This window comes from Thermobia domestica, chromosome 8, assembly GCF_964235325.1.
Source record: "Thermobia domestica chromosome 8, izTheDome1.hap1.1, whole genome shotgun sequence".
NCBI classification, from domain to species: Eukaryota; Metazoa; Arthropoda; class Insecta; order Zygentoma; family Lepismatidae; genus Thermobia; species Thermobia domestica.
The window spans coordinates 246,239,068-246,265,086 of NC_137461.1; the positions used below are offsets into that span (position 1 = coordinate 246,239,068).

At 35.8% G+C, this 26,019-nt stretch overlaps 1 protein-coding gene across 1 annotated transcript in view; it reads left to right on the top strand.

Annotated features, from left to right (window-relative positions):
• LOC145691989 (protein takeout-like) overlaps positions 1-26,019 on the top strand; it is a 78,346-nt gene that overhangs the window by 33,109 nt on the left and 19,218 nt on the right. The window contains exons 3-5 of the mRNA XM_081767287.1: positions 2,779-2,926; positions 6,557-6,690; positions 19,362-19,511. Of these exons, the coding sequence (XP_081623413.1) occupies positions 2,779-2,926; positions 6,557-6,690; positions 19,362-19,511 (432 nt within the window). The remainder of the gene's footprint in view (positions 1-2,778; positions 2,927-6,556; positions 6,691-19,361; positions 19,512-26,019) is intronic.

A 26,019-nucleotide genomic window follows, 5' to 3' on the forward strand; every position in this document is an offset into this window, starting at 1 on the left:
GCAGTCTGAAATAGCATATACATAATGATGGGCCACCCTGTACACTTGATAACCTTGGAATTAAATTGGTATAGTAAACTAGTGTAGCGTCTCTTACGGCAAGGAATAACATTTCTGTTCAAGAACGTCAGATACTGTTGGTGAGATTATCTTTTTATCTGCTCAAATACCTTAATACAAACTTGTTATTTAAGGCCATGTGTTCTATTAGATTCAATTCTATTCCATTCGAACTACATGATATCAAATGAGTCTGCTGCTTATCCACATATGGTGTGTTGTAACATGTTCTCAGAGCTCCTTCATGGCTAAGCGGTTAGCGTACGTGACTTTGGCGTGGGAGACCCGGGTTCGATTCCCGGCGGGAGCTCATGTGGTTCGGATTCCACGTTAATCAGTAGGTCCACGTCTCATATACTAAAATCAACTCAACTCAACTCAGCATGTTCTCAACTTTAGATGTATTAGTTATAGATTAGCGACTATTGAACAGCGAGGGAACATATGAAGTGGATCTATAGCTTAACGTGGTATCCGAACCGCATTACTGCCACCGGCAATCGAAGCTGGGTCTTCCACACCGAAGACTCGTACTCTAGCCATACAGCCAAGAGGGTGCATAAGTACTTTTTCCCACGGGCTCATGTAGCTGTGTAAATTTCAGTTTTCTGCCAGTTTAGCTCTTATTGAAACATGAGTACTATGTAGTAAAAGGGAAAATAGTCAACATGCTGAATATACGGGAAGTAAATCTTTGCATGTTCGATTTAAAGATGCACACATTTATCGATATTGTAAAATAGAACTGTTAGAATATTGCATTAAACAAATACTCCTCTGCTGGAAAGAAAAGGAAAAGTAAAAACACAAACATGATTTGTAAAACAAAACAAAAAAAAAACAAAAACAAAAACAAAAAAAAGTTACTGATATCATTAGTGACATTGCTAGAAAGTAACATTTAACTAAATGTTTTCACTTCCATGCAAAATGTACGAGAAACAATGCAAAATGTTTGAAAAACGTTTATAGGTATTTTGTTTCTCAGCCGTACAGTACAGCAAAGTTCCTAAACCTAGGCACTGAATAACCTGCCAGTCCGGATAACCCGGTCACACCCTGGTAGGGCGAAAAACCCCGCGCGTGCACATCCCTTCAAGGTCATTGCCGGTATTTTTTCTAAGATCTGTCTTATCAGGTACATTACTGTACAGTGTGTATTCATTAATTTTCAATTTCATGTATAATAAAGGCTCTATGCCTTCATCAAGTATGTACTTTTCCTTTGTGTAAGGGTAATTGGGCAGTTTATACTCTGTTGTATTCTCAAGCAACTAATACATATAAGTATAGTACTGAATTTTTTGACGAAATACTTATGATTATTCTTTTAATTACCATTCCAGATAACCCGGCATTTTCACAAACTTGGCCACCCTTTGGCCCACATTAGGCCAACTTTTCGGCACTCTACTGTACCGTTTAAAACATATTTTCATTGTTCGAGACGTTCACAATTACACCATTCAAAATATCAAGATTTTTATTCTAAGCTCGAACTCGAATAATTTTTTGATACAATCGACAACCGATCACCACACTCAGAAATTTACTGAGAAACTTATATATAACTCCCGAACCACATACAGATTCCTTCCAGTTATATTAATAACGTACTAACGAGGGAACCTATCCAAGTGCAACTCTGACTTCGAGTCGAGACTATGGTCGTTGGATACCTTGTCTCAAAAGAACATAATACGAAAAGTGATATATCCTCGATCGCAACCGTTGCGGAGATATAAGCGTGAAAAGTTAGAAATTGAGCTCCATACTATACATACAACAAAACAGAAAAACACGTTTAAAAGTGCAAGGTATTGAAGTTAAACAAATTGTTGCAGAGTCTCTCACAGAGTTACACAACGGACCTTATCCAAGTATAAGTGTGACTTCGAATGACCAATGGACCATAGAATGACCATGGCCTTTGGATTGCGTGTCCTAGAAGAGAAAGGATACATTGTCAATCGCAACAGTCGTGGAGGGTGAAAAGTTCAAAAGGCAAAAGTTTCTGTTTTGTTATTGTCACAACTTAACGGATTTGGAAGAGTGGCTATATATTTTCTGATGTAGGTTGTATTGACATTTTGACCAGTTGCCCGTTTGCACAGGGTCATCATAGAGAGTTGAGATTTGTACTATTTTCTTTTACTTAACAATAGCTTTCATACAATATGCTACTTGACCCCGGTTCCATTTGCCAATTTTGAGTTGGACCCCGCCTGGGACCCTGCGAGTGCCCCGGGGGCAACATTTTTTCATTCAAAAGGTGGTGGTCTCCCAACACTAATTTGATATGTATTCGCTGAGTTTCCTTACCTCACCGTTTCCGAAAAATCTGAGCCGGAAGCTGACTTTGTAATGTATAGTATGGAGCTCAATTTCTAACTTTTCACGCTTATATCTCCGCAACGGTTGCGACCGAGGATGTATCACTTTTCGTGTTATGTTCTTTTGCTACAAGATATCCAACGACCATAGTCTCGACTCGAAGTCAGAGTTGCACTTGGATAGATTCCCTCGTAAGACCAGTACTCGGAGGTAGATTTGAAAGTGTTAATATCTTAAAATGTTCTTACAACCTCTTTAGGGAAAGTGTTTTCATCCCCGTAAGCTCTTTTGAAATTTTTGTCAACTCAGTAAATTTTAAAATGCATTTAAGTAAAGTTTCTCTTAGATGTAATAGGTCTAACATAAATTCTTTCTTTTCTCTAGGATTGAAAGAGTATGGCATTCCAAAGATAATACCTCTGACAGTGCCACTATTGGTGATGGATCAGGGACAAGGACCAGTTGGACTTACTTTATCTCTTAAGGATAACGAACATTTTGGCTTTGATGAATTAAAATTCTATTCTGCCAAGTAAGTATAAAAGCTTATAATAATAATAATAATAATAATAATAATAATAATAATAATAATAATAATAATAATAATAATAATAATAATAATAATATACCTTGTCGTTTCTCTTATTTCATCCAGGCTAATAGTAAATACAAAATTTTGCAGGAGAAGAATATAAAATTATACGCGCTAAAGATAAGACAAGGAGAAACGTATATAATAAACGTAATAAGCAACCTCACTTCTCAGAATATCACGTTATTCTATATAGTTTCTGTATGTTTGGTATTATTCTGCGGTATGCTTCTGTTAATCAGCACAGTCTTCTACACATTTTTTTTTTAAATATTCACCAATAAGTAAACGATTAGTCTTAAGATATAAATAGTTTATTGTAATGTAAGTTGTAAATAGAAAATGCTATAAAACTATCGAGAATTATACCAAATTTAAGAAATTAGAAGTACATTTAACTAGCTCTGTCGAAGAAGTCTTTTACTACCTAAATGTAAACTAATTATTTGCTTGGTTTGCTATGTTAGAAATACAGTAAATATATCGTACTTCTTTCTTTCTTTCTTTCTTTCTTTCTTTTTTTAAATAAACTCATTTGTTACAAGAAATTAAAATAGAACTTCGTTGGCAATCTGGTAGCACATTTAGGGATGCGCACGAGACGAGTCGAGACAGGATTTTCCTGACAAAATTCGAGTCCAGATAGGGCTCTTCCAATAGAGAAATGTACATTTTTCTAGTCGAGACGTTACTTTTACAGCACATTTTCGAGACGAGATAGCCACAAATTTTGTTTCGTGCACATCCCTAAGCACATTAAATCTTTCTTTTCTTAAAGATCATCTGAGTTATTTATTACACTCTAATGAGTTGGCATCGCTATTCTTCGTACAGAGCTTAATGAACGGTGTTTTATATCTTAGAAGGTTAAAATTAGTAAAGATTAATTATTTTAGTATACTACATAAAGCTTTTAATTATTTAACTGGTCTTCACATTTTATAACATACGGTACATTACGGTACATTACGGTACATTACCGCTATAATAATGAGAATTTTCTTTGCCATATAAAGACGTCTTGTATTCAAAAATATCCTAAACGACTAAAGTGGATCTACTAATACACTGAAGATAATTTTACAAGAAATATATTGATAACTAAAGTAATGTTACTAAATGATCGAAGTTGTCCAACAGTGTAAAACAATATTAAATGATTAATTAAAACTACAAAGCAACTCAAGTCATCCAAAAGAATACGAACTACATTAAACGATGTAATCGTACTTGCAATTGAATTGGTTTTAAATGTGTTTAATTTCTCTTCAGCACCCATGCTATTTGAGACTGAGAAGTACAGATAAACGACTAATACACACCACATAATCTTCCTCCGGGAATCGAACTCGAGTCTTCGTTGTGAAGTTGCGTACACTAACCACATTGACACGAGGGAGCACCTACCAATGAGAGAAGTTATATAATAGGAAAATGTGCATTATTAAATTACTAAATTAGTTTTAAACGCCCTAAGCAGAAAATGTATCACACCCAAAAGAATTTGCATACTTCCTTGGTAACACAATCTTTGACGTGGATCCTGTTTACAAATAAATTTATAAGATGTTGTAGTGTGCCACATCACTATGAGTCACCCTTAAATCCCATAGTTCAAATAAAATACGAGAATGCTTATTTCTAGGTTACACCCACTGCTCCAAATGTAGATTGAGAACAAATTTCTAGTCAAATTTTCACATTTATATGTTCACCAAAACTAAAGAAAGAAAATTAAAATATATGCCATTTGAAAGAATGATCTTTGTAGTTTATCTTCCCGAAATATATACTAAATCCGATAGTATTCATTGTGCTTCTTACGAGCTACTTTCCAGATATTGTATGGGCACTTCTGTCATTGCCAACCATTCTGTATTATATCCTAAGCAAGGTTGTACATAGTGGTTTTAATCTGCCTTAGTAATTCCTGGAGAGTGTGTAAGTGGAGAGACATAAATATTGTCATTTAAGAAAGAGGAAGTTGGATAAAGGGAAATTCGTGCAGAATAATCTATTGCTATATACTTACATCTTTCTCGAATATAAGTTACCGCATGACGCCAAGTGCTTGGTTGGATCCATTAGCTTTAGTATAATATACCAGTCAGAATACGTACGAGTACATTCTGTTAACCTTCCTTAACCTGTTCTCTACTACAAACTAGTTTAGTTCTCCTCGCATAATACTTGGGACTCCGTCACACTCGCCTTTTTGAAAGTCTCTTTCCATGTGATTTTCCCTATAACACTGGACCTTCTCATGTGATTTTCCCTTGGTAACAGATGCATTCTCCTTGTTAGAAAAAGAAATCGTTTATTTCAATCCAAATCCATTGCTACTTCCGGAATTACTAAGGCATATCAAATCAGCAACCATTAACGTACTCAAAGAATGCTGCCGAAAGTTTTAAGAAAACGGAAACATCAACTAGTCATCTGTAAGATAACACTGTGGGGTATACATTCTGAATGCGTTTGAAATAGCTAATAATTACACAAGAACAAACTATTAACTTCCTTCCTTGAAATGGTTTATAGGTTACTTTTCATTTGCTCTTCAGTTATGATGAACATATTACCGTACAAAAGTGACAAACAATTTGTGAGTGTCATGAAGTCTCACACATTATTATCTGTCCAGAAATTGCAACTCAACAAGAGATATTCCCATTAAGTAACTAGAGTCGGAATGCGACCGCAGCAATGGACTCTACTAAGCACTGGTTGAGCTTACCAATCACTTGGAACTATTCTTGTTTATAAATTTGTGACAACTCAAAGGTTTTAGAACATTTGTAAGAAAGTTGAATTCCACCTTGAAACATATCGAACAACCACAGAAGCGCACTTGAAGATCTGTTGAGGTGACTATAGTGATTACCTTTATATATTTGTGAGAAATTGCTCTTTCTGAGAAAACAAACCGGACCACACTATCCCAGTTATCACCGAGATATTTTGATTTCATATTTGTAGATATTTATTCCGTTACCTTGCAATGAAAACAACTTCACACCATCATCACCAAAAGATCATACAATTTATCATTCGTAATACAGTTTAGGCAAAATGTCTACAATGCTATTCATCTCATGTGAGACATTCAGTCACATTACTAGCAATATAGAATAAACCTTACGATCTTAATCAATAATGATATCACCGAATATTTAAGTGCTTTTCTTAATATCTCTCAATTCATCATGGAGGAAGCGTAGTTTTGAAAATCGTAGACAAGTACGAGTCATATACTTTTGCCAATACAACTTTCTTTAGCAGCTAATTATGTGGCCACTATCTTCCAGTAAAATTCAAATTATCATTGTCATTATCTTTGGTTGTTTTGGTGTAAGAAACACATCCAATATTACGTATATATGTAATTTACTAATTGGGTATTCATGAAGAAAAATTTGTAAATACAAGTACCTATATTTATATAGAAAGTATAATTTACTAGTTGGGTATTCACGAAGAGAAATTTGTAAATACAGGTATCTTATACCTATATAAAAGTTTTTTCGTGTGTAATACTAGAATTATAATTTGAATTTATTTAAATTGTAGAGCTGATCCAAGGAATTATCATCTGGAGTTCAGTTTGGTTTTCCCTTACTACAGAATGATAGGCGATTACAATGTGAACGGAAGAATTCTTCTGTTACCAATAGCAGGATCAGGTTTAAGCAATTTGACAATGTGTAAGTATTCTATATATATATATATATATATATATATATATATATATATATATATATATATATATATATATTGTCTTATTTGGAGTTGAAATTTGCTAATAGACATAGTAAATTTGGAAGTTATATACTATAATAACTTTAACATTGAATGGAAAATATATGCCTTATCATGAAAATTCTATAGGAGTAATTCACGCCCTTGTGTGATGATCTGATTTACTTGTGGGGTTTTCAGATAGTGCTTAGTGGATTGCCAAGTAATAATAATGGTTAAGGTAAAGCGTTAATATTCGACATAAATATTGATTTATTTATTATTGCCTATAATATTATGATTTCTTTGTCTTTGAGAGCAATGACTAAAGTTCGGTTCATGTATGGCAGTGGCTACCAGTGTATGGCAGTTCTCTGCTTCCAGTCTAGAAAATTTCATATATGCTATGCAGGTTCGTTATTCCCTATCGAAATAAGACAGTCTCTATCCGTTAAAAGCAAGAATAAAAGGGATCGTGCATATGAAATAAGTAACTTATTGTTCGTGAACGTAATACTAAAAAGAAGAATTAGAAAATATGCAAAAACTACCTTGCTTTCTGTAGGTACATCAGGTCCATTGCTAGGAGTTGACCAAGAGGCCGATCTCCCATGCGACCACCATTAACCTTCCTAAAATTTTCAGCTGTTCAGTACAATGAACGGACACCTTGTCTTGGTGAATGACAATGCAAGCTGTGCCGCTGCCATACAGGGATGGAATATCATGGCGGTGTTGTGGCTCCAAAGTTGTCATTTGGTTGGACCTGCACTGATTTTGGCTTCCTGTCCATTCCGCATGGCGTAAGTTTCCACTGTATCAATAACCATAGCAATATTAAATCTGTGAGAAAAACTCCACACACACTCAAGTACCCAGTCAGAGAGACCTCAGGAATCATTGGGGTAATAGGTGTTCTCTTTTTATCATATATGCCTCAAATATGCCCATGACCTGTCCAGAAATCACTACTATACGTCATCTGGCTTTCGTACCAATTTCGACTGTTCATCTGCCTCTAAGTATGGGAACGGAATGTATAAACTCAAGACGGCATTCCTTACCAAATCCAATTCTTGCACAATTATTACGTTGTACTGGCCTAGCTGTTACTATTATTCTCTTCGAGTGTGATATCTAACTTCCCCAACATATATGATGTCCAATATTTGAGGGGATAGCGACAAAGTTGTTGCCTTTGTTACAATTTAACACAGCTTTGATACTTTTGTTGATACGAGGAAATCCTCTTTTTTTTCACGTACTGTTCACTTATTTGCCTTTATTATAACCAATCTCGAAAATACGAGTCATTCTGAAAAGGCTTTAACTGTCTAAAATCATATGATCGCCTAAACAAACAACAGTCGTCTTTCCTTCAAGTCAACACACAGCATTTTCGAAGTACTCGTAATAATATCAAGAATATGTTCACGTCATTAATACCAACCTGAAACGTTATAAAATTCCATCTCGAGAAGTAGAAATTCCCAATTTGCTCTGTCATTTTCTTCAATATATGAATGAATTTTCAAAAGGTCCGATCGTCTACGTTTATCAAACAGATTATGAACATGCACTTTCCAATTGAAAGAGACAATTAAATATGCTGTTGAAAATAGGTAGACCTATATTTTGTTGTGAATCCAGTATTTCCGTCGCGTTTTTGTGTTATAGTCTTCTACTGAACGTAACAAAACTAGATAAGTTCTATTCTTAAATCATTTCGTGTGGAACGATTTGGAAGTTCGATGTTTCTCGTTTCAGTTTCTTCTGTTAATTCTGTTATTTCTTTCATTTCTACTTTTTCTAATACCAGAGTACAATGAACGTTCCTTGATTTTTGTTTCTTGAGATTCACAAGACACTGAATAACTAACTTACTTTAACATTAACATGCATTTTATAGTAATAAAATTTGACAGTTGGCATTACTGTTAAGTTTATTGAAGACTCATTCGTCTGCTCGTCCTCCATAGACAATTTTGCTCGCGTCAAAGTAATACGTAAATGAAAAATCCCATAACGCCTGCCAATTTTTACCACATTTTTCTATATCCCGTTTCAAGAAATCCTTGTGAAAAATCCCACAACATGGGATTTTTCTCACAGGTTGGCATCACTGGTTTACGTGTGCTTCTATCTAGCGAACAAGTTTGTTATCAAAGGCTGAAATGATATTTTGTATTTGCTAATATTATTTGTTGCATGATAAAAATGTGTTAATATTTGTATTAAATGTCGTGTTCTGTTCTGTAACCAATTTTTTAATAATCTCCATTAAAATCTCGGTAGTAAACCTTATAATATTGTAATATTTTACGTTCGTCTGTCCGTTGCTCCATATGTTAACTCTTGAACAAAAGCAAATTATTGAATTATGTTTCTTTTCTAGCTAGCTGATAAAATATCTGGACTAAACTAATGTATCTTCTTAAAAGAACGCTATAGTACGTAAGAATATATTGTAAACAGATTAAAGAATATGACCATCTATATTATACCAGTGAGGACAATATACAGAGTAATCACCTTATATAAATTTTTATTACGCTTGATTGGATATACTCGCAACCGTCGTCATATAGTCCATATTCTTCAATACCTAAGTTTCATCGCAACCCTCTCAAAATCTGGGTTTACTCGCAACCTGAAAACCACCACAAACAAAATTTTGTTTTATGGGCAAACATTCTTTAACAACCCACACGATAAATGTTACTTCTGTACAATAAAGCGTGTGCATACCACATACAAAAGTTCCCAAACCTTCGTTACATCATATTTTTTACTTTCACATTTTTTTAAAACTTCAATTATGCGGATGCACTCATTTTTGGGATACGGACAAAATCTCGCGGCCGAAACATCACCGTCCAAAATCTCGCGGACCAAAACCTCCGAGCCCAAAATCTCGCGTGGCCAAAACCTCGCCGCACAAAATCTCGTGGGCCAAAATCTAGCCTAGTCAAAACATCGTCGTCTAGAAACCTCGCGGACCAAAATCTGGCTGGGCAAAACCTTGCGGAATGAAACATTTCCTTAAAATTTACCCGATGAGTTTCTTAATATGCAATTCCATATTATAAATAATAATAATAATAATAATAATAATAATAATAATAATAATAATAATAATAATAATAATAATAAGTAGAAGAAGAAGAAGAAGATACAAAATATCGTGCGCGTGAGCTTTCTCGGGGTATTTCCTGTTTCCTCCCACTTTCTTCATTCCATCGTTTCCTTCATCCTGATCATCTACGTCTCCTTTAACCTACAAGACGTAATCGAGGGACGTAAAAACTCATGATATTATTTCATACTTTCATAAATATTATCCGATTTTGTTAGAATTTCCTAAGGTCATCGTCAAAGTGAAATAAAAACTATCCAAGGCTCCAACCCTATATATGTTGAAAATTTAATTGAGACCGGTCGGGTGATTCTCGAGTTATTAGGTAACAAATGCAGCCAGTTTCGTTTTTATGTATTTCTATATGTCTTTCCCTTCCCATCAAAATGAAATGAAATAAAAAAAAATCCCATACTCTAACTTGATCTGTATGCTAAAATAGATCGAAATTGGTCTTGTGATTCAAGAGTTATGAAGTTTTATTTATTTTCACAATCTTCCTCTCCCCTTCGTTGTGCCGTCAAAATGAAATTATAAAATACATCTCAGGCCCGAACCTCATCAATGTCGAAAATTTTATCGAAATCGGGTGGGTGGCTGAAGAGATATGATGTCACAAACATTGTCGTTTTCATTTTTATATAGGATAGATTTTCAAAGCACGCGTTAGAGTTTTTCTTCTCATTATTTTAATGCAATTATGTGTTATTAAAAATATATACATGTAGCAATATATAGAACATTCTACATTGAAGAAATCGTAGTGACGACGTTTTATACTGACGACATTTCTTCCCAGGCGAGATTACGTCCCGCGTAGTTTATTTTAGGTGAGAATCTGTGTCTCGAGATCAGGACGGTGAGGTTTTAGCCAAGCGAGATTTTGGGACGCGATGGTTTGGTAAGGTGAGGTTTTGGGCCGGCGAGGTTTCGGCCTGGCGAGATTTTGGGCCGCGAGATTTTGGGTGGCGAGGTTTTGGTCCTTGATTTTGTCGCCGCGAGATTTTCTACCAAACCTTCATTTATTTCTTCTCTCATCTCAGAATCCAAACCTATTGCTGCACCTCTTGGTGACTCTTCAATCAAGTATAGAGAATATCATTTCTGTCCTCAGGAAGTAAACAACATCCATTTTGAGCTACACCGGGTATTTACATAGCAAGTCATGTTTTCCCCATTCATTTTCTGAAATGCTAATCCGATCTTGATAATTCCTCTGAACTCTATACTTGCTAACATAGTATTTGCTTTTTTTATTATTATTATTATCCCTAATGACATACTGTAGTTGTTTTCGTGCTGCATTTTCGCCTCTTTCCTTGCTACCACAGGATGTAGGTCTACATATCAACTCTATACAATATAGGAAATACATAGTTCAATCAGTACTTTCCACCCAAAACTTCTTCAACCTACCTGGGATAATTGTGGGACGTTAAACTAAATAAATTTCCGCCCAAAAGAGTTAGAACATTTATCTTTGGTGAGATCGTTTTATTGTCAATCCGTTAATACCTTCATGGGTAACGGCGATTATCAAATCCCATAATCCTCTTTATTGCCTTTACGGGAGTGTATTTATTTGTATACAACACTTTCAGATACAACATGTAAGACATTTTACACTGGAACATACATTATAGTAACAGTAATAAGCAAGAAATAAAATAAAATAGAACAGAATCAAAAATCAATAACGTATTAACAAAAACTTACATAATAAGTATAATTTCATTTTGCATGTATATTAGGAAGGTTTCTGAGGTCAGCAAAGCGAAACAAGAGGCACGTAGAACAGGCGAATAAGAAAGTAAAGAGACAGAGAAGAGTTTAAGCGTTCTTGATATTAGTAAAATTGTAAATCATGAAAAATTTTGCAAAATGTTTCCAATATTATTGTTCTCATAGTCTATTCACATTCATTGTTCTCATAGTCTATTCGTTTCTACACATATATTGTTAAATTGTCTTGCATTGTTAAATTTATCTATATGCTTGTGTTGAGTTCCTTTTTCTAGTATGCACAATTATATAATAAATTAAATATTGAGGAAAAAATTGAAAATTTGATTTAGGGAATTTATTTATTTGTATAGTTCCAGACCGCATGTAAGACATTTTACTCTGAAACATACATTATATTAACAGTAATAAGTAAGAAATAAAATAATAGAACAAAATATCATCAAAAACTTACATAACAAAATTGCATAACAAAAATTTACGTAACAATAGTTACAACTTCATTTTGCAGAATGACGATTGGATGATTATTTCAGGAAAACATGTGTATTAAGCGGAAGTATATTGAATTTAGTGCATGTAATGAGCGAATTTAGGATTAACGTCAATCTAGGTTTTGAGACATACAGTGAACAAATTAGATGAAGTACTAGTGGGTACTCGGAAATTAAGAGTGAAAAATAGAAAGAGGCTTTTAATTTGTCATTTTCTTTTATTGATAAAGATACCAAATAGCAGCTTTCCTGTGACGAGTATTGTGTGATGGTATATTTAGCATTTCTAAAATAGTATCGTTATTGGGCATATGTACGTAAGAAACTGATGTAAAATAAAATTAAGAACAGAGTCTATTTTTGAAAAAGAAAGTAAGTTAGGTTATAAACAAAACAGGTGAAAATTTCTAAACTACAGGAGGATTCAAAATCTTGTAATACGTAGCTAATGCTGTGACATTTTAAATTCCCATAAATTCTTTCAAAAAAGTAAAATAAATAAATAAAATAAAATAAAAGTTAATCTTGTTGCTAATTAGTTGCAGAACTGTAGTTTTACATGAGTGGTAGTGTATCGCATACACTGTAACTTCAGCTTATTTTCTACCCTTATCTTTTACTCATTTAATTAATTTTATCTCTTTTCTAAAGTAGTGTGTATGCGTCAGTTTTAGGAGTACAAGACCCTCCCATCCTCTTTTCCCCTCTGATTTGTATATTCTGATTACCAATTAGTTAAAACATAACGAAACAAAAGCAATGAACTGCCTCGTAGAGTCGATCGGAAAGTTTTCGGCCTTACTATGAAAAGATTGAGACAGGACGATCAGATCCACAATTAGATCTTTCTCCACATATCTTCCGTGTGTAACGTAACACACGTTTGTAATCAGTCTTTTAGCTTCCATCATCTATTTTGAACTAGAAAACAAATACTGAGCAAAGCAAAGTTTGTTTTAAAATAATAATTGTGTGATAGTTTCGCCAACCAAGACTTGCTATACACTATGAGATAAATCCTAGGAGATATCTTAGGATTTACCTGAGGAAAAATGTTATGAAGTATCTCGTAGGAAATCCTACCCTTTCCTGTTATAACTACACTGCATATCATACGGATATTGATACCAAGCAATATACTGTTAATTTGCACACCTCTCAGAAAAGCACAAAAGTCAGAAGATAAATTAGCAAAACCTCACCAGTCCTTGCACCGCTGTTCATTTAGTCATTGTTGCTTTCTCACTCTTATACCACTGGCGGGGAGGGTACAAATTTGTTTTCACTTTATCTCACCCGGTATCGCTTCCGTTCCGAAATAAGAGTTTGGTCTAAACACGAAAAATCTCATACGGTCGTTCAGAAAATAGGAAATGGCATGCGATTTGATGCCATAAGGCTGGTCTACACGCTCCGGCTTGGTAACGATTTACCTGCGCAGTTTTAAGACGTTGCAAGCAAAACGTTGCAATTCGTGTGTGTCTACACAGCAGTCTTTTGCTCCGTCTTTGCCACTCAGTTTTGCGAAAGCCAACATGGAGGAAGTATTGCTGTGATCAACATTTGCGCTCTGTCTTGTCAAGAGAAATATAATTAGACGTCGTAAAAACACGCGACATTTGTGAATAGCCCATTACTACAACCAAGGGCCGTGTGGACTTTGTGGTGGTCAACCACCGTGCTCATGGGTTTTCTAGGGGTTCTCCCGTTTCCTCCCACATTATTCATTCCACCATTTCACTCATCTCTCATCATCACTGTCTCCTTTAGCCTAACTGGCATAAACGTGGAACGTAAAACGAAGATTTCATTTCGTTTGCAACCAAAGGGAGACCTCAAAAGCCCAAAACGCTTTATTTAATTATAAATGAAAAACAAACACTAAAATAAAGAAAAGCACTTTGTATGACCAACGGGGTGAGGCCCCACAATATCATTTTGTTTTCAGTTTTATTATCGAATTAGAAATGTTAGAAAAACCTAAAAATATAATTTATTGGCCTCCAAGAACCCCTCTGATATTGCTAGGGTTAATAAAGTAATGCGTGTCAATGATCATATTTAAACTTCAAAAATATTATTTCACAAAATAAATAAAAATTGAAGCAACTTCAGAGAAATTTTGCAGTCATCGCAAGTCAAAGAAAACAACTTTTTTGATTTGTGTCAATTTCAAATTATTTCTGAAGCCGATTCATGTTTTTTATTTCAAATTTTCGCACGTTTTTCCACGTTTGTGTACAAAACTTCCCCACTGGGAAAATAACCTGAAATCATTACTGATAGCGGGAGATTTTCTTACCTCTTCAAAGTCTTTGGATCATTGTCTATGGTGTTCCTATATTTCCTGGGAGTTTCTTGGTCGCTCAAACACGCAAGCAAATCATAATACCACAACACTGGCTTGTATATCTGAGCTTCTCCAGCACCGGATCGAATAGACTTGTTTACTTTTGACAATTCCTTCCTATAAGCACTTCGAAGAGAATTAATATTCTTCACAATAGTTTCTCTGTTTGCAGAAACATCCATTCCTTTGTACTTATTAACTAGGACATCATAAGCCTGACTTTTCTTATCCCGTTCGTTATATTCTTTTGACTTAACACGTCACAGGCGTGGAAAACTACAATTCTGTAAACTCCGTGAGAAATTGTCTGGAACACTGCCGAAGATCAGCCATCGCTTCCCAATTGTTACGAAAACGGAGCAAATGCCTGAACTGAAGGCGGAGTGACTCCCTACACGCTACGACTTATCTGAACACGTTGCGAATGTTTGTGCTAATTTGCTCAGTCTTTTAGCTCCGTGTTCCGTCTTCGTTTAGTTCGGAAAACTGGACAAATTTCCTGTCTTCACGCTACGTTTTGCCTGCAACGTCTTAAAACTGTGCAGGCAAATCGTTGCCAAGACGGAGTGTGTAGACCAGCCTATACACGTTGAGATTTTGACTCTAAGAAAAAAAACGTAAGAGATTTCCTAGGATCTATTCTCTAGTGAATAGCAGACCTAATTGAACATATTGGAATCATCAGTTCAGATAGTTGGCAAAACTGTCACACGTTGTTATTTTAAAATAAACGTTGCTATGTTCACTGATTTTATTTCTAGTTTAAGTTACTTAAGGGTCTTCACTACAGCGAAATCAAACTACCGCTAATTTTAGAGGTTTTCTGTAATATCTTCAAAACAAATAAAAATTTTCGAAAAATAGAAACGTAGTGGACTAGACAATACGATTTTACATGTGATACCTTTACCACAATTCACCTACCTGCTTTTGGTATGCCGCTATTTACAAAACCCGCAAAAAAAAAAATGCTAATTCTATCTACAACTGAAAATCGAAACTAGATAGATGAGTTGTGATAACGGTATTAGATGAAAAAGCGTATTGTCTAGTTCACTATGTTTCTCCTTTTTGAATATTTTTATTTATTTTGAATATATAACCTCTAAAATTAGCGCTAGTTTAATTTCGCTGTAGTGAAGACCCTTAAAATGGCAAAGCTTATGTGAACCAATTATTTGACCTATTTTGTATTAGAGAAAGTGGCTAGAAAACCAATAGTCGGAAATATCCTCCGCATCTGAAGAAAAATGCATTCATTTAAGCGACTGCTTCATTTGGGAAACAAGAAGTGCGACGACGCGATGTCAGGAGAGTATGGCGGATGGGATAGTAAGTAAAAGATGAAATGAAATCTTTGAGTTTTACGGGGATAGTAAGTAATTGGTATCCGAGACTTTGCACAAGGTTCATGATTTTCTTGGCTTTGTGAGCTGTGGCATTGTTCATTAAGAGGCCAACAATTTTGGTGATCATGTCACTGCGCTTTTACCTTCAGGACGTCACGAAGGTTTTCAAGCAGAATCTTGTAATATCTACCAGTCACAATATGCGCCTAGATTAAATCAGTGAGAGGGAAACTATGGTCCGTGCGCCAGATGCGGCCGCTGAAAGGTTCTACACGGCCCGCGACATCATTCATAATCTAACGAATATAAAGAAGAATAGGATTATTTCGGACTCATAGATAAGTATTTAACTTCACTTTCAACAATCAGTACACCACAATTAGCACCAGATTATGAGAAACTCCAGTCAAAAATAGGGATTAGTTTTACCAGAATTTTGTAAAATGTACTATCCGGCATCACCCGGCATCACACGCCTTTTCGATATTCCATTTTCGACTGTTCCGACACTTTCGCTACTTCCAGACTTCACACCTTCGACAGTACTGAACTTACGAGAATAATACTCATAATTGGATTCATGAGACATTGGGATTTCTTCTACACAACTTTTCTTCAATTAGGTCTTCTATGCGAGGATAAAAATAGAGTGGCGGACTCTCATATATTGAATGGTGTGAATAAATCGGGAGTTCAGAGCAAAAGAAAATCACGTACCATTGCCAAAATTGTGAGAAAAGGGTACATAAAGTTTGTACGATACGCTTAATTACTTGAAAAATTAACAATGCCTTTTCACATTATAAAAGCTACTTAGGTACAATATCTGGACATAAATCTTTTAAAGTTTGGAAAGAACTTCAGGTAGAGATCTTAAAGATGTTCAGAATGACCAAAAGTGGATTCCATTCTCTTCTGCACTGGACGCGTCGTATGTAGACGCTTATTTTACTTTCTCGTGTGTTATCGTACACTATAACAAAACATACAATTTATCTACATTTAGGAATTGGATAGTAGCTAATATGGTTAATTCGAGTTCTTTCCAATACATTAATCTGTCAACACTTGTTCAAAATGTCTGAAAATAGATGCCTCTTTATTTTTAAATAATTCTTCAATAGTAATGATTTAGCATTTTCCTCTAGATACAGTAGGACATGGATATTCCGAACGTCAAAAATACGAACGCGGTCGCTACAAGCTTTCTACATTTTGTCTTAGCGCTAGCGATAAACAAGAATATGGTTTCCGTCGGCGTTTTGTGAAGTCAGTGTTTCTACAAAAGCTCATTCATATGCAATTGTTGTCATACATATTTTTATTTTTCATTCTCCCTTAGGCCTACACAAGTTTTAAGTGTGAATTACAAGAATAGTGTAATTTAGTGTACGAGCAGGTTCTTCAGAAACATTAAATGTACGTAGCATTACGTACGGTATTGTAATTACTGTATGTACTGTATAACCACTGTATCGATACTTTAACTTTCAAAGTGCATACCGCCAAAGGCGCCGACTTTGGGGGCAGGACACTTTTGGCCCCCCCCCCAATATTTAGAGGTTGGGTCCTCGCCTCTCCAATATAATCCGGCCGTTGAAGAATTAACAAAGAGGAGCAAGAATTTCTGTTGTAAACTTCGTCATTCCTTTAATTCAATGTTAGGAATAGCCTTCTAGGAATAGGGACGAGTCGAGCTAAAACTCGACTCGACTCGAATTCGAATCGAGTTCCGAGTCGAGTCAAACGTAATTTTCTCGAGTCGAGTTCCGAGCCGAGTCGCTGTTTTTTTTTTTTAGGTCGAGTTTCAAGTTGAATCGAGTTTGATAAATGGCTCGCTCGTTCAGCTCGTTTTAACTCGTTTTAAAATCATGGCATGATTAGACTGGAAAGCGAAAGCCATGAGAAATGTAAGCGATAAAATGGAATACTTTTAGTATTTTTCACGAGAGAGGACACTGCTTGTATCTTGTTTCGTCTCGATAACGAGACGACAAAGGATTTTATAACGAGGTCTCAAATGTCGTTAGCACCAATTTAAGTACGGTATATACTTTAGTTCTTACCATCATGGCTGAGAACTGCACGGTCGAATTTTTCAACCCAAACAGAAGCTCAACCTGGTAGTGATGTAAACTTGCTCGGCACAGTTCAACGGAGCGAAATGCTCGAGCTGTCATGGTTGGGATGAGCCATCGGCTTAAATCGGTTCACCCAGGCCGACAACCCTAAGCCCGAGCCGAGCAGTTTTGAACATGTTTGGCCAGCGCCCTATAACTTTTAACAATATTTGGCCTTAGCCAAATCCTTGCTTCTCAGGAACTCAAATCCAGAATCTCGTGAACGATGGCCATGCCTCCCAGACTTCACGACTACCGAAGTCGGCTGTCAATTAGTTTTTAGTATTCAGATAGAAACCACCTATCTTTCATGTTTATACACGGTGTTCTTATAATAATAATAATAATAATAATAATAATAATAATAATAATAATAATAATAATAATAATAATAATAATAATAAGTTGTAGTAACAGTAGTATCATTGATAATAATTACACTGTCTATGTAGGATAGTTGAAGAGTACTTGAAACTACATAAAATTTAGCTCCATTTGGCTCGTTCAAGCTCGAATTGACTCGAAACTCGACCTGGATTCGAGTCGAGTTGGAGAAAATTTTTCGAGCCGAGTTCTCGAGTCGAGCTTAAATATGTCTGTTTCGAATCGAGTCTCAAAGAAAACTCGCCCAAAGTCGCTCGTGGCCATCCCTACATCCTTCTTATTCGATAGAAAAGGCGGTTTTCAGACTGGTGTTGAATAGAGCACTGAAGCTTCAACCAACACTCTGGCAGCACTGACCTGACAAGTGAAGATCAATGCAGTGTGAATTTTGCAGCGGAACAGCGGATCGAGATTTGGGGGGAGGGGGGGTTCATCAAGCAGTTTATTGAAAACGATTGAATACGATGATGATATATTTATTCATTGTTTGAACCCCCCAATATTTTCTTCAAGTCGCGCGCCTATGCATACCGCACAGAATATTTAAGCCTAAATGGCATTTTCTTGGTCGTTTTCGAAAATCCGAACAATTTGAAAATCAAAACTATCTGTGGTCCCAATTAGTTCAGATTATCGACTTCCTACTGTAGTTCTAAGGATCGAAACGTATTTGTTACCTTAATTGTTGATGTTAGTATATGATACAATAGAAAGTAAGTAAACAAACATACAGTAAATAATGGAAAAGAGTTTTTTTCTTAATCTAAAATGTACTACTGTATATACCAGTGTCGTAGGGAAGGGGGTCCCAGAGGGGCCGGGCCCCCACAAAGAGGCCCGACAATGTACTTTGGTACTTTGATGTTTGCAATTTTTTTAAATATATTTTTTGTTTATATATTTTTTGTTGGTAATTTTTCTATGTGTACCTATAACAGCACTTGGGCCCTCCCCCAAACACACATCCTGGCTACGCTACTGGTATATACTAATATGTCATCTTAAGAAATTTATCAGTTTTCAAGAGAAATAATCTCAGGTAATCATATTGTTTCTTCCAGTTGATATCGAAACCAAGTGGATAATCAAGGGGCAACCAATGACCAAAAATGGAAAAACGTACATGAAGCTTGATTCTTTTGATGTAAAGATTAACTCTGAGAAAGGAAAATTCCATTTAGGCAATCTGTTTAATGGAAACAAAGTTTTAGGTAAGATTCGTCATATGTTCAAGCTGAATTTTGATGGTAATTCACTCGTTTCTTTGCTTTCTATTTGCATATTTTATTATAAGTTTCAAATATTTGCGTCAAATCCAAGCGTGTTTGTTTACATTTGACGTCATCGTCATTGTCAATATTGCCAAATATACTGTTTTCACTTGAGAGTTATTGCGTGTACATGTCTATTACAGAATATAAAACAATAAGCTGAATCTAATCAAATTTAATTGAGAACAGTCGTCTAGGTACGCGCTGAAAATTTAAAACTATTTCCCTTAATATCAAATTATTAGTCGTTTAGGTTGACCATTTCTGCAGTTTTCTTCTTCGTAACGACCATATTTACTCGTATATCCGATATGCATCATGACCTGAGACTCGCCAATGGATCGCTCGTGCTTTCGAAAGTGTCATCGCGGACGTATTTGCATGGCCGTCTGTTCGTTTGCTGCAAGTTAGTTTATTTTCTTTCTTTCTTTCTTTTCTTTTCTTCTTCTTCTTCTTCTTCTTTTTTTTTCATTATGGAAGTTGACTCTGCTAAGGCTCCAATTGTCATCACACCACAGAAGCGCATTATGCATTTGGTTCGTTCAGGCTTGCGTTAGCTAATCTCAATTCGGCCGCGTTCACTCACGCTCAGGATCGCTTCTCTCAATTAAACTTGGACTCACTCGAGTTTGTACTCAATTATTAAGCCGATTGAACTAGTATGGTATATGGGAAACATAGCTGCCGTCTAAATCTATACTTTTGAATGCAACTTTGAATTTTCAAATGGGTAGGAGGTAAATCGTCTGTGGAAGTTGCTGTACGTACTTCTACCAGAAGATTCCCTGCGTGACGGATAGGCGAAGGACTACTAGATATGTTGGGTGCCGGAGGTTTCCGAGATGAATCAAAATCAACCGCCACTTTTGCTTTGCAGTTAGTAGGGAGATTTACAAATGCTAAGAGCATGATGCCCGACAGAAAAATCCCGGTCCTCCAGAGTGGAGTTTGGGAGTGTTGCCAACGACCTCATCACAGAGAAAAGAACACAAATTGCGAAACATTAAAATCAGCCTTGGATAGATGGATTACAAAGAGGAAGATCAATGCAACGAGGACAATGAAAGAACACTATAAAAATGTCTAATACAAACGTGGAATATACAAACGATGAAACAACCTGGAAGGATGCAAAACATATTAAAACAGATGCTCCAGTATAAAATAGATTTGATAGGTGTCCAAGAAATAAGATGGCAGGGTAGCAGCAGAATAAATACAAAAGAATATACGATTATATGCAGTGGAGCGGAAGCAAAAAAACAGGACAAGTAAGAAAACGATTTATAACGACCAGGAAAATGAGACGGTACGAGGCCATCAACGATAGAATAAAATACGGTTCAAAGGAAAAATTAGGAACATAACAATAATAATAACACATGCAGGTACAGAAGAGAAAGAAAAATTCCAAAACGATGCATTTTATGGGAAATTAGAAAGATTATATCAGCTGACACGAAAGTACGACTTGACTATATAAATGGGAGATTTTAATGCTAAAATTGGAAAAGAAGATCTTAGAAACATGGCCGACACTTTAATCTTACATAATGAAAGCAACAGAAATGGAAACAGCTAGCACAACTCGCAGAAAGTGATAACAAGTTCATCAAAATCACAACATTTCAGCACAAGAACATACACCCAGAGTTGGAGTGGGTCAGTGGGTCAAGTTTTCTGAGTGGGTCAGTGGGTCGTGGGTCAACATCATCTGACCCACTGTGACCCACCACCCACCATGATCCACTGTGACCCACCACCCACCATGACCCACTGTGACCCACCACCCACCATGACCTACTGCGACCCACCACCCACCGTGACACACTGCGACTCACTGACTCAGTATAATCTACCGACCCTCTCTGCTTACTGCATTGTAGACAGTATCTTCTGAAGACTGGTAAATTTGTCTGCGTTTTACTTTCAAGACCTTCATTTCCCTTCCTTTTCCACTTGTTTCTGTCTACTTACCTGAGGTGAGAATATCTAACCAAGTGAAAAAAGAACTTAGGACACTTTTAGATATTGATATTTTTAATTGTAATAATAGCAATAGGACTTACACTACAACTTGGCTTTCGAGACCTGTGAGTTTTTAGAGCTAACTACTGGAAAAAATACATTTTTGAATATCTGTAATATATAAATTATTATATAAATAATTGAATGTAACTATGTGTGCCTGAACATCACGGTCATATTGCAAAGTCAAATGAAATTACTTTTGGTAAAAGTCCTTAATCCAAATTGGGATGTTATATTGCTTTTATTATAATGCATAATATCCTAAGGAGGTAGTGAGGATCCGAATTTTTGCGGGAAAAAAAATGAGTATCTCGCAAGCCATTAAACTTACGGAGATGAAATTCAGTGTATTAACTCTTTATTGAAAATAAACAGAATGTGTCCTAGCATTTTTAAAAATTCTCCTTTATGTGGGGGGGAGGGCACTTTCTATATATGGAAAATTGGTAGTGAGTTGGTTTGTAAAAACGATCGAAAACGATCAATGTTATTTAAGAAAAAAATCAGAAACAAAAAATACAGTGCTTGGTTTCATATATCCATTGCTTTCTGCTATAATAATTGCTGAAGCTTATGTTTATTATATGGAGCACTTACAGCACAGGGCAATCAACCCATAAAGTTGTGAGAAAAATAGGCATAAAATTTGTACTGTAAGCTTAATTATGTACACGGAAATTTGAAGTTTGGATTGTACGCATAATTGTATGGAAAATTTTACACATTTTTCCCTTTACGTTGGTCTACTTACTTTGATTTGGAACTTTGAAATTTCATCCTTTTTCTTCCACTGAAAAGTATTGATAATTCAACAAGGAAATAATTATACTATGATAATTTAATTGAAATTCATCGTAATTTGGCACATGGCAAACAGCAGTGTGGTAACTGAAGTTTCTGTTCTACATGGGTCGACATTGCCAACTGACATGGTCGATATGGAAAAGATGTTGTATGGTGATAGAGAGATGATACTTCTTGCTAAGTATTTCAAACCTGACCAAGAAAAATCGTTATCAGACTTAAGTCTAACAAGTAGATTGTCGATGAGAAGTTGCAGAAATCGGGTAGAAGTATTATCAATTTCCACGACAGAGTGCGAACGGGGATTTCCCTTATGAATTTACAGATAACTGATATTAGAAATAGACTAAATGCTCAAACATTGTCTAACTTGTTGCTCATCAATGTTAATGGCCCACCGCTAGACATGCTCAAAGTAGACGAGCTAGTTATTTCTTGGCTGAAGGATGGACATCATTCCACTCCGGATGATTTACTGCCAATAAGTTACCAACAGGAAATAAATCCGATTTCAGATTTGTTTTAAGGTGGAAAATTACGAGTTACGGAAAATGTATACTTGTATTACTAATGGCTTATTTGTGCTATTCAACTTTGTACCTAATTTTTAGTAAATCTCTTCTTTGCTTTAGGTAAACTACTTTGAATGAATCTTCATAATAATTGCAATTATGCATATTTGTAACTTAAATTTAACGTGGTGTTTTAGTGATTGCACAAATTACAATTATGAGCATACTTTATGGAAATGCTCTCACACAGGGTACCCGAGCACCTTTATACCCTATGAACAACTGATTTTTCAAGTCTTTTGTGAGAAAAATACTGTCAACTGAGAAACCATAACCTTTTCCATATTGTACAGTGGTATTTTCCTGCGAATAGAAGTTTCTTTTGGAATGCGTTCAGAAATTAACACTTGCAACAATACTCTCTTAGTACAAGTATATTTTAGGCACACACTAATTTCCCCCCACCTCGAACTATTTCAGTTTCCTCACTGACAAACCATTTTATATCGTAAAGGTCAGATCCACCGTTATTGTAACAGTGGTGCTTGAGCGATTGACTAGAAATTCAAACTTCGATTAGTGACAATTTCACAGTCTTGTTTTATTACAAGTGTAAACTCTTTAGTCAGTTCAGAAGAGGCCGTGTATCGTGTTCAGAGTTGATGACGATGGATTTTGGTGAGTCAGAATAGGTCAGTGGATGAGAGTGTTTCATGGTGGGTGGTGGGTCAGAGTTTGTCACGGTGGCTGGTGGGTCAGAGTGGGTCATCGTGGGCGGTGGGTCATGGTGGGTCATCGTGGGTGGTGGGTCATGGTGGGTCGTGGGTCAGAGTGGGTCATGGTGGGTGGTGGGTCAGTGGGTCGTGGGTCACGGTGGGTGGTGGTCAGTGGGTCGTGGGTCAAGTTTTCATTGACTCACGCCAACTCTGCATACACCTCGGGATCTGACGAATACCTGAAACAGGAGAGGTAAATCAAGTAAATCATGTTTTGATACAGAAAAGGCACACACTTCATTAATAGATATACGTAGTTGTTTGGCCATAAATGTGAATCCGATTACATATTAGTAAGAGTAAATATTCAGGAAAAATAACAACAGTACCAAGAATTACCAGCTAAAGAGTGGAATAAAGATAAAATAAACATATGCAGACTCAGACAGAACACCTGCGTTGATTGAGGCAAAGTAGTCGAAGATAAAGAAGTGGATACTGAATGGATAAAACAACAGTTGGCAAATCAGGTAATTGGAGGAGAAGGAGAAAAGAAGTACAAGGAATGGCTTGATGAGGAGTGCGTCAATTCTGTCCGAGAGAAGAGACAAGCAAGAGAGAATATGTTACCTACGGACAAGAGAGCGAACTGTAAATCTTTTCAAAAAATACGGAAGAAAGCCAAAAAATTGTAGAAAGAAAAAGAAATAGTATCTGAAGAGACAAATAGAAAAGAAATGCGATATTAGATAAATATAGTGAAAGTATATATATATATATATATATATATATATATATATATATATATATATATATATATCAGTAGCGGCTCGTAGCCTGTACAATCACCGGTTGCAATGTTGCAATATCAAAGGTATGTAGGTACGCGCAAGTGTTCCCCTCCCCCAGCATTCTTGAGTCTTATCCAAGAAATATTCAGGAAATATGAAGAGGAAAGTCTTTTAAGTTATATTTGTATATTATTGATTAAATTATTTCTCTAATATTAATTTAATATATAAGCTATTTCCCTTTTTTTTCAAACAACCACTATCAATACATTTATACACTATTTATATACAAAACGTCTACACTCATGTTATTAAACACGAGATAAATCGAATATATAGTATGTGCTGTAAGCCATGAATGATGGTGTTAATCCGAAAAGAAGAAAAAAAACAAGAAAATTGCATGCACGCAGTTAAACAAAATTATTTAATTATATAAACTATGCATTATTTTAGAATGGAAGGTCTTTCTTCGATCTTTCGGGCTTTAAATTTTTCTATGACTTTATTGAAATCTGAAATGCTGCTCGCCAAGTTTCTCTGAATAGAAAGCATCGCTACCGCAAATATTTTCCGCTTTATTTTCTTTAGGGTCCAGAAACACCACTCTCCTCCGACAATATGCATTTTGTTAGCATTGCTTTGTATAAATATACGGAACAAAAAGTCCATTTTCAGGAACCACGTATTTTTTTGTCTGTAAAGAAGCAGGAAATCTAAGATGTTTTCCTTTGAAAATGAAAAAAAAAAAATAGTTTAACATTCCAGCAAATTAGGTTAAAGAAGACAGATGAGTATTGGAAGTGAATGATTTGATATTAATTTATGCTCTCCGCCGGAAATCGAACACAGAATCATGTGCACGAAAGACACAGAGCTAGGAATTAGACCAGTAGTAAGACATTTTCTTCTTGGAGACTCGATTTACCCCCCCCCCCAGAATAGGATTTTTTTAAAAATAAATCTTATCCCAAGGATTTTCACCTTTGTATTATAAATGTTAAATAAAATCTATGGACTTCGAACGACCGCCCCCCAAACTTTCAGCCTGGATCCGTCCCTGCTACCACCAGACTTACATTTGTTCTTTGCGAGCTTATGTTTTGTGAATAACTTCTTTCTTCCACGCGTCTGTATCTTGCTCACCCTATCAATTGAGTCAAGCGCTGCTAAGCGGAGGAATTCGTAACTATTACAGAAGCTGACCAGTTGCGGAAGAAAATGCAACCGTAAGGGTCCAATACAGGAAGATAGGAGCGTTGCAAGAATAAATCCACTTCCCCATGTTAAGAGATAGCAGCACGCTGCCATATACTCAATGTTACTGCTTCCAGTGGCAACGTTCGCTGCCACTGGAAAGGTAAATCTCTCTCTTTCTTTCCGTTTTTTAATTGACTTTTTTCACTAATGCATCAATACTGTTTTGCTTTCAAGACCAAATGTTTATTTTTTACTGATACACTACTTTAACACTTAAAAATATTTTTAGTATTAAAAAATATCCAGTTGCACAACCATGCAACATATAGTACCAGCCGCCACTGATATATATATTAGGGATGGCCAATTCCGGAATTTTTACTTTCCGGAATCC